Genomic DNA, 16,057 nt, shown 5'->3' on the forward strand with positions numbered 1-16,057 from the left:
TTTTTGTTACAATTTTTGATAAAGTCAAATATCTCTGTTACTATGAAAGCTTTTGACTTGAAACTCAAAGTAGTTATTAACTAGCATAGTCTTCGCCAGGAGACACAATTTCCGTAACTCTGATTTGAATTTTGACAGAATTATGCCCCTTTTGAACTTAGAATTTTTGGTTGAAGTTTTTGAAATCAAAAATCTCTGTTACTATCAAAGCCTTTGACTTGAAACTTAAAATACTTGTTTAACGTCAAAGTCTACACCAGGAGAAACGGTCCCCATAACTCTGATTTGAATTTTGACAGAATTCTGTCCCTTTTTAACTTAGAATTTTTTGTTAAAATTTTTGATAAAGTCAAATATCACTGTTACTATTAAAGCTTTTGACTTGAAACTCAAAGTAGTTATTTACTATCAAAGTCTTCACCAGGAGACACAATTCCCATAACTCTGTTTGAATTTTGACAGAGTTATGTCCCTTTTTAACTTGGATTTTTTTTACTGGCCAAGCTCTAATTCAGAGTCAAGCACTGACAAAAGTCGAGCGCGCTGTCTTACGGACAACTCTTGTTTAACCTGTCATTTTCTCGCGTTTCGTAAATGAATATGTGAAATATTTTGGTGTTACATAATATGCAGGTACTCGCTTGTGTTAATCAAGTGACGATCGAGAACATACCGTTACCGGGGAGTGCTACTTCTGCACAGAATTTCGAAGATTGTAATATTGGATTAACATAAAGTAAACTAATAGACTTTCATCACATCTGCAACATGATGCTAAAATCAGATTTTCTCGAAAGACAAATCATTGCCCTAGAAGGAACCTTTTGGTCAGCTAAATCTTTTTAGATATTTGATTTTCAACCAAATTAAAGATGTTAACAACCCATAATATCTGGGAAAGAGAGGTTCGTACCCCTAGACAACCCCTGACAGGATTGTCTAGAGAATCAGATTTAGTGTACTCTCGAAAACTTTGAAAATTTTACGGCTAATTTCTGGAAATCGCTTGAGGTCATAAAATAGTTATTTGAATAGAATTTGTCTAATTTTGGTAGATATCTAAACTAGGCTTAAAAAATTGTTCGTTTCCGGTATCCCGACCTACCCTAAATTTTTTGCCCAACCCTAAATGTTTTTATTGCCTCGGAGAAAATGTTTTCAACTTTTTGACAAAAAGTTGCAAAACTGCACTTTTTCTGCTTTAAACATGGTCAGTGATGTTAGAAATCAACTTACTGATGCTCTAAAGGTATACCCCCTTATTTATATTAATTTTTTGACACAAAAACAATTTCCGAAAAGTCCCACTTTATGAAAAAAAATGTCCAAAAAAAATTCCGACCTACCTACCCTATTTTTTTGAGCATGTTACCTGAAACAAAGATTTTTTAGGCCCTAGAGCCCCTATACTCACATATATATGAAAAATGAATAGAAATAAATAAACTTAAATAGGCTAATTTGACTATCGTATTTTTCCACGTGAAATAGTATGCTAGCATTTTGGAAAACCCGGAACTCATACAATTGCTTAGAAGTTAAATATATCTAAAGCAATTAATTAATTTTTTATATGTATCTAAAGACGAGCCGATATGCTACAATATATATATATATATATATATATATATATATATATATATATATATATATATAATATTGAGATTTAATTAGGTAAATATCATACATTTCAAATTCTACATGAAAATTTAATAGTAGCATTTTGGAAATGCCGAAAATTAAGCATATCTAAAGCAGTTAATTTATTTTTACATGTATCTAAAGAAAAACCAATATGCTACGACATAACGTTATATAAAAAGAAATAGAAAATATTGAGATTTAATAAGGTAATTTTATCGTCAAAATACAGTTTTTGCACTTTTGTTAATCTGGAAATCATGAAAGTGGTTTGAATTAAAAGAAATTTAAAGCAATATTTTTCTTTTTTAAAAACAATATCGAAACAATAATCTATATAATACCATACATGTATAAAGAAAAATAAAATATTGATATTCAATACGATAATTTGATCGCCAAAATCACTTCATGTTTCTATTTGATAGCGTATAGCATTTTGGAAATATCGGAATATAAATAACTTACAAAGCAAATATTTCTTTTTAAATTTGTTTTCTTTCTATTTGTACATGTCTTTTATTTGGATCAAACATTTAATTGCTTAAGAGATAATCTAGTTATACCTTTTTTTGTTTTCCGAGTTTTCCCCAATTCTTCAATAAATTTCAGACTATTTTACTTTGTGAAAATCAGAAAAATCCGTATCCCTAGACACTTTCTAACAATAAACCAGATAAAAAAAAACAATCGACATTGTCATCACTCTTAAGAATAAAACAAACTCCATGTAGATCTACACGACATTGAAATAAAACAAAAAGATTAAAAAATCAAACAAGAAATAACTTACCAAACATTGAAGGCCATCCTTACTTTCACTTTCGATTCTCCTATTTAATCTAAGTGAATAATTTTCGACAAAAATCTAAATTAAATATCTAACGCACTGAGCTGTGGAAATGGTTACAAAGCGTAGAAGACGTAAATCCAAGGCGCGTTTCTGTTATACATGTATATCATGCGATGCTGGATTTGCAGGAAAGTCGGTCAAAATTGCTGGAACTCAAGGTCTCCGCTCTTCCGCCATTGCTTTCGGCAAATTGTCGCGCACCTGCTCCACAAATTCTTCTGATCGATTTTCGACCACCAAACAGCTTGTGCTGCACCTAAAATATATCTTATAAACACATGCAAGACAATTATTGTTGATAAAATGCGTAATTTCTGGACAGATCTGTAAGTTTTACCGACCACCGGAAGGTGAAGTCAAAGATGGAATGTCGTAAACTCCAACATTTCTAGCCAGTGCACCCGCAAAATCTGTTGAGAAGTTATGAATATTTATCGAAGACTCCTGGCATTAAAATGACAATATGTTCGTCTGTCTGTACGTCGTACATCAGGTAAATTATGAAGAAACAGCGTGTTCTGTTAGCTGAAATAAGCGATAAACTCGAAGAATGGAAATTCAAGTTGCACAAACTCGGATAAGACCGGATTTGAACCGTGACAGATACCATTTATTATTCTCAGTATGTCCAACAGCCATGGTCACCTAGGCTCCACAATAATGCTTACTATACAAAATCCATCCAGCTGGCTTACGGAAGGTCGGTGGTTCTACCCAGGTGCCGGCTCGTGATGAAATAATGCACGGAGGGGCACCTGGGGTCTTCCTCCACTATTAAAGCTGGAAAGTCGCCATATGACCTATCATCTGTCGGTGCGACGTTAAATCCAACAAAATAAATAAATAAATACTATACAAAATGCTTACCATAAAGGGATTTTTTTTCGCAAATTTAATGTCCAGTTAAGTTCCATTATTGCCATGGGATATTGTCGGCTTGAGATTTCTTGGTAAAAGTTTTTCGGCAACCTTTGTTTTTCTTTGTTACTATTGCTTATATCTTACTGTAACTTCACATTAACATTGTTCAGCATGCAAACAAAATATGTGCAGGGGCTGGGCCTATTATACCCAAGGTCAAGGTCACCAAGGCGTTATACTTGTATCATTTTTAAGGTTAAAGTATTTCGGCAACCTCTGTTTTTCTGTCGTATCTTTGTTATTATTGATTATCTTACTGTTAGTTCACATAAACACTGTCCAACATACAAAAAAGAATATGTGTAGGGGCTAAGCCCATTATACCCAAGGTCAAGGTCACCAAGGTGTTATACTTTGGTTATTTTTAACGTTAGTTTTTCGGCGCCCTTTGTTTTTCTCTCATATCTTTGTTACTATTGCTTATATCTTACTGTAACTTCACATAAACATTGTCCAGCATACACACAAAGTACGTGCAGGGACCGGACCCATTATACTCAAGGTCAAGGGTACAAAGTTGTTATACTTGGAATTATTTTCATGTTAATTTTTTTTCGAAAGCTTCGTTTATAGACATATCTTTGGTACTTTAAAAGATAATGACTTGAAATTAAACCCATTTCTTTATAAAGATCAGCTGCATATGTGGTTACAATCCCAATAACTCTAATTGTATTTTTCTGACAGAATTATGCCCCTTCAAAATTAAAGTTTTTTTGGCAATTTACAACTTTTGTACAGTATGAGATAATGACTTGAAACTTAAAATATATCTTTATCTTCTTCATGTGTGGTAACAATCCCCATAACTCTGATTTGTATTTTGACCAAAAAATGCCCCTTTCATACTTAAATTATTTGACAAACTTCGTTTTCTGGACATAAATTTAGTACTATATAAGATAATGACTTGAAACTCAAAATATATCTTTACCATTAGCATCTGCATGTGCATGTACTTTCTTAGGCTGTTTTCCCCCATAACCCTAATTTTATTTTTACAGAATTATGCCCCCTTCATACTTAAAGTTATTTGGCAATCTTGGATTTCTGGATATAACTCTAGTACGATAAAAGATAATGACTTGAAACTTAAAATGTATCTTTATCATCATCATCATCTGCTATAATAAGAAATAAAATAAATAAATAAAATAAAAATAGGCAAGTAAAAATTAGTAGAAATATAATTTGAGTTTAGCAAAGTCTTTATACTGTATGTGCATGTAGATTCTTGGACTTCGTTTTTTTCTGATATATTTTAATTCCATCAAAATAAAGATAACCCTTCCATACTTGACCTTTAACACCTCTAAGCAGTAGCGTCTTTTTATATCTTGGTGTATCTTCCTTTTAAATTAGAGGTCTCTTATTGAGACATAAATTCATTTTACTGTCAAATCGCCTAATATAGCGGAGCGCGCTGTCTTACGGACTGCTCTTGTTTATGACCGGAGTTTATTGTTACCAATGATTTCTGCTTATTTATAGCAGTTTTCGTTGGAATTTGCCAAAATCAGTCGGCGACCATGATTTCAAAATTCTTGGAAATTATCGCGGACATCCCGTCAATCATTCATTCCGAAGTTTTTGCTACAAAATATAACTTAAAATGGCTACTTTGACCATACTTTCGTAATTCCGCTCGTAAAAAATACATGTGTCAGTCAGATTTAGACATGCGAAAAACATTGCCGCGAAATTCATAACTGATGTGTTTTTTCTGCTTCTTCTTTCATATAATACCTGGCATTTCCTTTTAATTCCGTGAAACAAGATTTCCATTTCTTTGACGATAACAGTCAATACTTCGCCTGGATTTGTTTTAATTCTCGTGTACATATTTACATCATTCAACGATGACATATGTCATCAGGTGTAAAAGCGGAGCTAAAAAAAATTGCCAATAAAGTACGTCACGCGTTCGACATCGAAAGCTGTCATTGGTTTATCGCATGTTTAAACTGAAATCAAAGATCGAGAGGCACGTGGCAGCGTTTGATTGCATCATCGGTTTATGACACGTCACTCAGCATTGATTATGGTGACCTGCTAATCCCTTGGTTGATGACACGCTGTGTATTGTGTACTATGAACGGAAACGGCCGCGGGTAATACTGATTTTTAGGCTAGATTTAGGCAAAGTAATACACATAAAAGGTGCATTTACGGCATGTTTTGTTTTTTTCGACACTTTTTAGCTTACCAGCGTACGAAGTGCTCAAAGTGCATTAGCCTTCGTCGTGCGTCGTCCGTTAACATTTGCCTTGTTAACACTCTAGAAGCCACATTTGTGGCCCAGCTAGTCTGATACTTTATGAAAAACTAGGTCAGTAGACCAGATCAAGGGAAAATCTTGTTAACACTAAAGTCCACACTTTAAGTTTGAAATTCATGCCAATTGGTCAGAAACGTTTGTCTTGGTGACCTCAAGGTCAGTTTCCAATCTGGGTCATGTGGGGTCAAAAACTAGGTCACCAGATCAAATCAAAGGAAAAGCTTGATAACACTCTAGAGGCCACAGTTGTGACCCAATCTTTATGAAACTTTCTCAGAATGTTTGTCTTGATGATCTCTAGGTCAAATTTGAAACTGGGTCATGTGGGGTCAAAAACTAGGTCAGTAGGCCAGATCAAGGGAAAAGTTTGTTAACATTCTAGGGTCCACAGTTTAAGTTTGAAACTCATGAGAATTGATCAGAATGTTTGTCTTGATGATTACCTCTAAGTCAAGTACGAATCTGGGCCATGTTATGTCAAAACTAGGACACCTGGTCAAAACAAATTTATAGCTTTTTAAGACTCTAGAGGCTACAATTGTAATCCAATCTTTATGAAACTTAGTCAAAATGTTTGTATAGATGATCTCTAGGTCAAGTTTGAAACTGGGTCATGTGGGGTCATAAACTAGGTCAGTAGGCCAGAACAAGGGAAAATCTTCTTTACTCTCTAGAGTCTACAGTTTAAGTTTGAAACTCATGAGAATTGATCAGAATGTTTGTCTAGATGACCGCTAGGTCAAATTAGAATTTGGGTCATGTGGGGTCAAAAGGTCACCTGATCAAATCAATGCTTTAGCTTGTTAACACTCTAGAGGCCGTAGCTGGGTCATCTGGGGTCAAAAACTAGGTCACCAGGCCAAATCAAAGAAAAAGCTTGTTAACACTCTAGAGCTCACAATTTTGGTCCAATCTTAATGAAACTGGGTCAGAATGTTATCCTCAATAAAATCTTGGACGAGTTTGATATTGGGTTATCGGGGTCAAAAACTAGGTCATCAGGTCAAATCAAAGGAAAAGCTTGTTAACACTGTAGAGGTCGCAATTTTGGCACAATCTTAATGAAACTTGGTCAGAATATTACTCTCAATAAAATCTTGGACGAGATTGATATTTGGTCATCTGGGGTCAAAAACAAGGTCACCAGGTCAAATCAAAGGAAAAGCTTGTTAACACTCTAGAGGTCACACTTTTGGCCCAATCTTAATGTAACTTGGTCACAATGTCATCCTCAATAAAATCTTGGACGAATTCAATATTGGGTTATCTGGGGTCAAAAATCTAGGTCACAAGGTCAAATCAAAGGAAAAACTTGTTAACACTGTATAAGCAACATTTATGACTGTATCTTCATGAAACTTGGCCAGAATGTTATTCTTGATGATCTCAAGGTCCTATTTGAATCTTGGTCATGTAGGATCAAAAACTAGGTCACCAGGTCAAATCAAAGGAAATACTAGTTTACACTGTAGAGGCTTATTAATGACCATATCTTAATGAAACTTGGTCAGAATGTTAATCTTGAGGCTCTTTAGGTCAAGTTCAAATCTGGTTTAGGTGGAGTCAAAAACTAGGTCACGAGGTCAAATTAAAGGAAAAGCTTGTTAACACTCTAGAGGCCACATTTATGAATGTATCATCATGAAACTTAGTCAGAATGTTAATCTTGATGCTCTTTAGGTCAAGTTTGAACCTGGATCATGTCTGATCAAAAACTAGGTCACCAGGTCAAATCAAAGGAAAAGCTAGTTTACACTGTAGAGGCCACATTTATGACCATATCTTAATGCAACTTGGTCGGAATGTTAATCTTGATGATCTATAAGTCGTGTTCAAAACTGGGTCAGATGGGGTCAAAACCTAGGTCACAAGGTCAAATCAAAGGAAAAGCTTGTTAACACTGTAGAGGCCACATTTATGACTGTATCTTCATGAAACGTGGTCAGAATGGTAATCTTGGATGATCTCATGGTCCAGTTCGAATCTGGGTCATGTCTGGTCAAAAACTAGGTCACCAGATCAAATCAAAGGAAAAGCTAGTTTACACTCTGGAGGCCACATTTATGACCATATCTAAATGAAACTTGGTCAGAATGTTGATCTTTAGGTCAATAGGTCAGGTGAGCGATACAGGGCCTTCATAGCCCTCTTGTTCAAACTTGAAATAATATTTTTCACGATATTGTGATGCACAGAATCCATCAGCTTATCTTCAAGGTAATTGTTGATAGAGGTCAAAAGATACTGAACTTCCTTTGTTTAACCATAATTTTGACCAAATTGTTATTATAATTATACTTGATAAACAAAAATTCAAAAGGAATATTGCAGTGTGGGATTCTCTGTGTTTACGATCAAGGTTAGGCGGGGTAAGGAAGGGTCTCAGTTTCTTTTGTATTTCCTGGCAAGTAGTGTCCTGGTTGATGATGTTATTATGAAGATATCCACACTGCAGCAGGTGCATAGCCAGTATACAATGAACAATGTTTTGAGTTAGCAGTTTGTTGAGGTAAATAGCTTCAGGTTGTGGATTGTAGTTGGAAGATATTGGATTATTTTTTTGTCATCAGTCATTGCAAACAGTTGATAGGCTATGTTTTAATTTGGTATGGCAGTATTGATTTGTAACTTTACAAGATTTATCTGTTAGTGTTAAATTGGACATATTGTTTTCAGGAGGCTGTGATGACACACTGAGAGCACATAAAGAAAACAGGTTGTTACCAATGATAAATCCGCCCACTGATAAATATGACTATGATCTCATAGTTATAGGTGGGGGCTCTGGCGGCCTGGCAGCATCAAAGGTATGTATATACTCTGCTACAGCACTAGAAAAAAAAGTCTCTTAAGGATGTACGAGCGAATTTTTTCTAACATTAAGAATTTTTTCATACCTTGTGAGCTTGAAGAAAATTAGTTTCTAAGACAAACAAGAGCAGAAAAAACATAGGTCACCGAACTCGTTTTAATTTTATAGGGTATTTTCTTCATCCACTGTTTACACATTTCTGATATTTTGTAAAATTGAAAAAAAGTTGGTACTTTATAAAACATATAATATCCTACTTAATCTATAGGGATTTCAGGTCTTACAGGTATTATGAAAATAGGTCATCTAGTAATATAAAGCATTAAATGTCGACACATAACATATCTAAATGAACTTGTAGAATTTGATCTTAGGTCAATGGTTGTAGCGATATAGCCTTCATAGCCCTCTTGTTTAATCTGAAATAAATATTTGTTCTACGATAAATGTAGCAACGACTTAAGCTTATCTTCAAGTAATTGTTGGATAATGGTCAAAAGATATGACTTCCATTGTAAACCATAATTGACAAATTGGATATGATTAAATTGATAAACAAAAAGTTCAAAAGGGAATTTTGCAGTGTGGGTTCTTGTTGTTACGATCAAGGTTAGCGGGTAAGAAGGGCTCATTCTTTGTAATTTCTGATAGTATGTCTGTTGATATGTTATTATGAGAATCACATGTCAGCAGGGCAAGCAGTATACAATAACAATGTTTTGAGTTAGCGTTTGTATGAGTTGAATTACTTCCAGGTTGATGGATTGTAATGGAAGATATTGAATTTTTTGTCATCAGTCCATTGCAAACAGTTGAAGGCTGAATGTTTTAAATTAGTATGGCAGTATTTGATTTGTACTTATAGCATATTATTGTTAGTGTTAAATTGACTATATTGGTTTCAAGGAGGCTGTGATAAAGAGAGCAATAACGAAGAACAGTTTGTTCACAATGCATAAATCCCATGAAAAATAGACTATATCCATAGTTATAGGTGGCTCTGGTGCTGGCATGCATCATAGGTATTATATACTTGTGACAGCCTAAAAAAAGTCTCCCTGAAGGTAAAGATTTTATTACTGTCACCATTATTATACCTCATCATGCTGCACATGACTGATGCTGTCTTTGCAACCAGTGCAGATCATGATCAGCCTGCATATCTGTGCAGTCTGATTATGATCTGCACTGTTTGCCATTCAGTCAGTATCTTTTTGGTATGCACCCCTTTTAACAGTTAATGGCACTGTCCAGACTAAAAGAAGGACAAGTTCATTATAGAAATTTAGCATGGTAAGGGTTAATGATAAACATACCTTTGTTTTCATAGATATTTTGACAGATTATTCTCCCTAATTACATAGAAGTTTCCTATTTACTCCACTGAGTGGTTATACTTCTAGCTTAATACCTTTTTCATGGATAGGACTAGTCCATCATAATTATATAATGTTAATATCCGAGCATGATATCTTTGATATTTTCAAACGTATCAGTGTGACACAAAGATATTATGATTGTTTGAGTTGTAATGTAATTTTGTATTATTAACTTTTACTTAGGCTGCTGCAGCCCTGGGGAAAAAAGTAGCTGTATTTGACTTTGTGAAACCAACTCCAATTGGAACCACATGGGGTAAGTTGAAATTCCTCTCATAAACAGACTCTGTCAAACCAGTCAGCAATTAGTTTGCTTGGATATGCTGTGTTTCCAAAGGATCTTCATATAGGTTTTCTTGTCTAAAGATGATACTGAATGTTGTATCATTAATGAATTAAAGTTGTTATCTTGATTTCAAATTGACTTTAAAATCACAAGATAATGTTGTACATTGTTAGTAAACCAACAGTAAGGAAAGTCTAAATGACCTTGTTATCACAAGATACTGTTGTACATTGTTAGGAAAGTCTAAATGACCTTGAAATCACAAGAAACTGTTGTACATTGTTAGGAAAGTGTTGAAATCACAAGATACTGTTGTACATTGTTAGGAAAGTCTAAATGACCTTGAAATCATTGTTAGGAAAGTGTAATGACCTCGAAATCACAGGATACGTACATTATAGGATCTAAATGTTCTTGTCTATAAAGATAACTGTTGTACATGTTAGTGAAAAGTTTATACCTTGTATTGTCAAATGACCTTTAAATCACAAGATAATGTTGTACATTGTTAGGAAAAGTGTTGAAATCACAAGATACTGTTGTACATTGTTAGGAAAGTCTAAATGACCTTGAAATCATTGTTAGGAAAGTGTAAATGACCTCGAAATCACAGGATACTGTTGTACATTATTAGGAGTCTAAATGACCTTGTTATTACAAGATACTGTTGTACATTGTTAGGAAAGTCTTAATGACCTTGTACATTGTTGGGAAAGTCTAAATGACCTTGAAATCACAAGAAACTGTTGTACATTGTTAGGGAAGTGTTGAAATCACAAGATACTGTTGTACATTGTTAGGAAAGTCTAAATGACCTTAAAATCATTGTTAGGAAAGTGTAAATGACCTCGAAATCACAAGATACTGTTGTACATTGTTAGGAAAGTCTAAATGATCTTGAAATCACAAGATACTGTTGTACATTGTTAGGAAAGTCTAAATGATCTTGAAATCACAAGATACTGTTGTACATTGTTAGGAAAGTGTAAATGACCTTGAAATCACAGGATACTGTTGTACATTGTAAGGAAAGTCTAAATGACCTTGTAATCACAAGATACTGTTGTAGATTTTTAGGGAAGTGTAAATGACCTTGAAATCACAAGATACTGTTGTATATTGTAAGGAAAGTCTACCATAAATGACCTTGTTAACACAAGATACTGTTGTACATTGTCAGAGAAGTCTAAATGACCTTGCAATCACAAGATGCTCTTGTACATTATAAGGAAAGTGTAGATGACCTTGTAATCACAAGATACTGTTGTAGATTGTAAGGAAAGTCTAAATGACCTTGCAGTCACAAGATACTGTTGTACATTGTTAGGAAAGTGTAAATGACTGTTGAACTCACAAGATATTGTTGCACATTGTAAGGCAACCTTGAAATCAGAAGATACTGTTATACATTGTAAGCAAAGTCTAAACAACATGGAAATCACAAGATACTGTTGTATTTTGTATTAAAAGAAAGACTAACTGATGATACTGTAGCATGTTGTAATGAAAAATGTTGCTGGTTTGTAAAGGAGCAGTTAAAGCCGGTATCTTTATGTAGTATTATGTAAAGGATAAAAAGAAGTTGATTTCTTGTTTTCTTCATGTCTGTGACCTCATCAAAGATTATATTTCCTATACACCTAGAAATTATGTAGTTACTTTCTGAAAGATTAAATCAAGTACTTGAAGATGGGGATGAAGATTGTTCAGACAAATACAAATGTCAAGAACAGTGTTTTATGTTACAGGTATTGGTGGAACATGTGTGAATGTAGGATGTATACCGAAAAAACTGATGCACCAGGCAGCTCTTTTAGGTTTGCATTTTAAATAATTGTAACTTGTGATAGAACTTTATCACAGAAAAATTGTCTTTGTAATGTTTTGTTTCTCTTGTGCAGTCCGTAAACTGTAGCTACCAAAAAAAAACAAAAAACGAAGCATTAACAATTTTTATCACCTCTAATCCAGTGACTTGGGATAAGCTATTGATTCTCTAGTGTTCATTGTCTGGCGTCAACTCTAACGCTCCTTATCAATTGCTTGATGGATATTCACATGCATATGGTTGTAACATCAAAATATTTCTTGTCAAAAACTGCTGGCACAACTTTGATTTAATTTCATACAGGTGTTGCTTAGATCAGTCATTAGCTCAATTGGTTTGTCGCACCTGCGCATGGACCTCTCTCAGGTTTGGTCAGATGGTTCTGTTCTAGTGATAGAACTAAATATAGAGAACCTTTGATCCTTGAAACAGCTACTTCTTAAGAAATAACCAAAAGGATCTTCATGGAACTTTGTAGCATGCTTCTATAAACTGGATCAGGTTCATTCGAATTGTGCCATGCCACAAAACAAAGTAAGCAAATAGAAAAAATAAAAAACTTTATAACGGTTTGGTATTTGGTTGATCTTCACCATCCTTTTGGAAGTTTTCTCCAAAGCAAATATGTACTGGTCCTGATGTGGTTTTACCTCAATTTATCATTTGATCTGTGTATAATTTTGTTCACCTCTGGTGAACATTTCAGAATAAAATTTAATTTCAGGTTTAAAAAAATGTTAATTCAAGATTAAAATTGGTCTGCTAGAAAAAATGGTATTGTTTAAAGCTCAATTTACATAGTGTAAAAGAGGATATTACTGAAATATTTTATATTATTACAGGTCACAGTTTCCATGATGCCAAAGAATTTGGATGGCAAATGCCAGAAAAAAGTAAGTTATTTGTTCACATTAACCTCATGCTGAAATTCATTTCTTACTAAATTCAGTTTTTATTTACAAAAACTTAAGTGATATTACATTTTGAAGTCAATTGAATGACACACACATGAACAACTTTTTGATTTGAATTTGCAGATCAAGGTAGTGTGATAATTACTCTATTATAGTTTACAGGAAAAGTAAAATATGCGAGTTTATAGACAGATTAATGAGCCGCGCCATGAGAAAACCAACATAGTGGGTTTGCGACCAGCATGGATCCAGACCAGCCTGCGCATCCACGCAGTCTGGTCAGAATCCATGCTGTTAGCTAACAGTTTCTCTAATTCCAATAGGCTTTGAAAGTGAACAGCATGGATCCTGACCAGACTGCGCGGATGTGCAGGCTGGTCTGGATCCATGCTGGTCGCAAACCCACTATGTTAGTTTTCTCATGGCACAGCTCATTTATTTTACTAATTTGCTTAATCACTGTTTTGTTTCTTACAGTTGAACATAATTGGGACACTATGAAAAATGCAATTCAGGTAAGAATGTGTAACAACATTATGTATTAAACTTTAAAATTTCAAAACAAGATACAGTATACTTTATCTGTTCAACCAGACATAGTTATCCTTTCCTGCACAGCCTTAAAATTGCTAATCCAGAGAGACAGTGACAATTTTCAATATGAGCCGCACCATGAGGAAACCAACATAGTGCATTTGCGACCAGCATGGATCCAGACCAGCCTGTGCATTTGCGCAGTCTGGTCAGGATCCATACTGTTTGCTTTCAAACCCTATTGCAATTAGAGAAACCATTAGTGAACAGCATGGATCCTGACCAGACTACGCGGATACACAGTCTGGTCTGGATCCATGCTGGTCGTAAATGCACTATGTGTTTTTCATGGCACAGCTCAATTATAATGTTGGCATAGATAAATGGTCTTACCATCCCTTATTAATTGACAAGTTGTCAATGTTCTGGGTCTGGCCAAGTGGTAGTAACTGCCAAAAAATATGTGAAGGATTGCATTAAAAACTGGAAGCTTTGTTAAATGTATATAATACCTGTTGAAGTATTTCTATTACATTTCAGGACCATATAGGCTCCCTTAACTGGGGCTATAGAGTTCAGCTTAGGGACAAAAAAGTAGAATACAAGAATGCTTATGCAGAGTTTGTGGATAAACACAAGGTTAAGGTAAGTGATGTCAGAGATGAAATGACTTTGAGGTATACAGGCTGTACACAAGTTTAAGGTAAATTATGTCAGAGGTGAAATGACACTGAGGTATACAGGCTGTTCACCAGGTTAAGGTAAGTGGTGTCAGAGATGATATGACACTGAGGTATACATGCTGTACACGAGGTTAAGGTAAGTGGTGTGAGAGATGAAATGACACTGAGGTATACAGGCTGTACACAAGGTTAAGGTAAGTGGTGTCAGAGATGAAATGACACTGAGGTATACAGGCTGTACACCAGGTTAAGGTAAATGATGTCAGAGGTGAAATGACACTGAGGTATACAGGCTGTACACCAGGTTTAGGTAAGTGGTGTCAGAGATGAAATGACACTGAGGTATACAGGCTGTACACCAGGTTAAGGTAAGTGGTGTCAGAGATGAAATGACACTGAGGTATACAGGTTGTACACCAGGTTAAGTAAGTGATGTCAGAGATGAAATGACACTGAGGTATACAGGCTGTACACAAGGTTAAGGTAAGTGGTGTCAGAGATGAAATGACACTGAGGTATACAGGCTGTACACCAGGTTAAGGTAAGTGATGTCAGAGATGAAATGACACTGAGGTATACAGGCTGTACACCAGGTTAAGGTAAGTGGTGTCAGAGATGAAATGACACTGAGGTATACAGGCTGTACACCAGGTTAAGGTAAGTGGTGTCAGAGATGAAATGACACTGAGGTATACAGGCTGTACACCAGGTTAAGGTAAGTGGTGTCAGAGATGATATGACACTGAGGTATACAGGTTGTACACAAGGTTAAGGTAAGTGATGTCAGAGATGAAAAGACACTGAGGTATACAGGTTGTACAGAAGGTTTGTTGAAATCAATAAAGGTCCATAATGGCCCTTTTGTTTAAAGTTAATTGACCTCTTTTAAAAAATTTGTTCTTGGGATGAAAATTCCATTTTAAAGTATTCATGGCTTTTTTTCCAGGCTGTAGATAAAAAAGGGAAGGAGATGTCTTACTCAGCAGACAAATTTATACTTGCCACAGGTGAACGACCAAGATATCCAGATATACCAGGTGCCAAGGAGTATGGTATAACAAGGTATGCTATTCATAGATTGGATTATTTGATTACTAAGTTTTTCAAGGATTTCATGAAGTACGTATGTATTTAACAAAAATTAAAATATTCTATCTGACTAGAACTTCAGCAGGGAAAAGAAACCACTTGTTGAAATATAAGTAGTTTCTCATTTCTCTTGTCACCTCAAGAGTTGTTTTAAGTAAGGAATAACATTATAACATGTTACATATGATAATGGCTTTTAGCCACTTAAAAGCTAGACAGGAATCCAATTTTGTTTTAGATTTAGCCTGTGGATGAGTTTTGTTATTATGCAGTAGAAAATTTTCAAGAAGTTTTAAACAAAATGATAAATAAATTTCATATTTTACATTATCAGTGATGACTTGTTTTCCCTACCATACTGCCCGGGTAAAACACTGGTGGTAGGAGCATCATATGTATCCCTCGAGTGTGGTGGGTTCCTGCAGGCACTAGGACTTGATGTAACAATTATGGTACGCTCAATCCTTCTGAGAGGTTTTGACCAACAGATGGCTGAGAAGATCGGAGAGTATATGTCCAACCACGGAATGAACTTTATACGACCATGTGTGCCTACAAAGGTAATGCTAGAAGAAGTTTGGATAGTTACCAGTGCAATAAATACCTAGGAAAGAATATCTTGCTTTCAGTTCACTGCTAGATTTAACCAAGATTTTCTGGTTTGGTAACAACCTTCCTTTTTATACGCCCGTCTCTGAAAGAGCGGGGCGTATTGTTGTGAACACCTGCGGCAGGCGGGCGAATGGCATCCAAAGGCATGTCTGCTTTCTAAGTCGAACAGTTTTCATCCGATCTTCACCAAACTTGTCCACAATGTCTGTTGGCATAATATCTCAGCT

General features: G+C 35.1%; 2 protein-coding genes across 5 annotated transcripts in view; one reads left to right on the top strand and one right to left on the bottom strand.

The window, feature by feature from the left end:
- The window catches only part of LOC123528926 (uncharacterized), a 51,149-nt gene extending 48,481 nt beyond the window's left edge, over positions 1-2,668 (bottom strand). For both annotated transcript variants that reach the window (XM_053521490.1, XM_053521491.1), the window contains exon 1: positions 2,435-2,668. The gene's annotated coding sequence lies outside the window, so the exon portion shown is untranslated. The remainder of the gene's footprint in view (positions 1-2,434) is intronic.
- The window catches only part of LOC123528927 (thioredoxin reductase 1, cytoplasmic-like), a 58,399-nt gene that overhangs the window by 25,307 nt on the left and 17,035 nt on the right, over positions 1-16,057 (top strand). For 2 of the 3 annotated variants that reach the window (XM_045309003.2, XM_045309004.2), the window contains exons 5-12: positions 8,370-8,500; positions 10,068-10,140; positions 11,919-11,987; positions 12,841-12,891; positions 13,390-13,427; positions 13,987-14,091; positions 15,076-15,191; positions 15,553-15,778. In XM_045309003.2, coding sequence (XP_045164938.2) covers positions 8,370-8,500; positions 10,068-10,140; positions 11,919-11,987; positions 12,841-12,891; positions 13,390-13,427; positions 13,987-14,091; positions 15,076-15,191; positions 15,553-15,778 — 809 coding nt within the window. Of the gene's footprint in view, positions 1-2,840; positions 2,988-8,369; positions 8,501-10,067; positions 10,141-11,918; positions 11,988-12,840; positions 12,892-13,389; positions 13,428-13,986; positions 14,092-15,075; positions 15,192-15,552; positions 15,779-16,057 lie in introns of those variants that run through there. The other variant, XM_045309005.2, reaches the window with a different exon arrangement.

The sequence above is a fragment of the Mercenaria mercenaria genome, chromosome 13 (assembly GCF_021730395.1).
Source record: "Mercenaria mercenaria strain notata chromosome 13, MADL_Memer_1, whole genome shotgun sequence".
In the NCBI taxonomy this organism is placed as follows: Eukaryota; Metazoa; Mollusca; class Bivalvia; order Venerida; family Veneridae; genus Mercenaria; species Mercenaria mercenaria.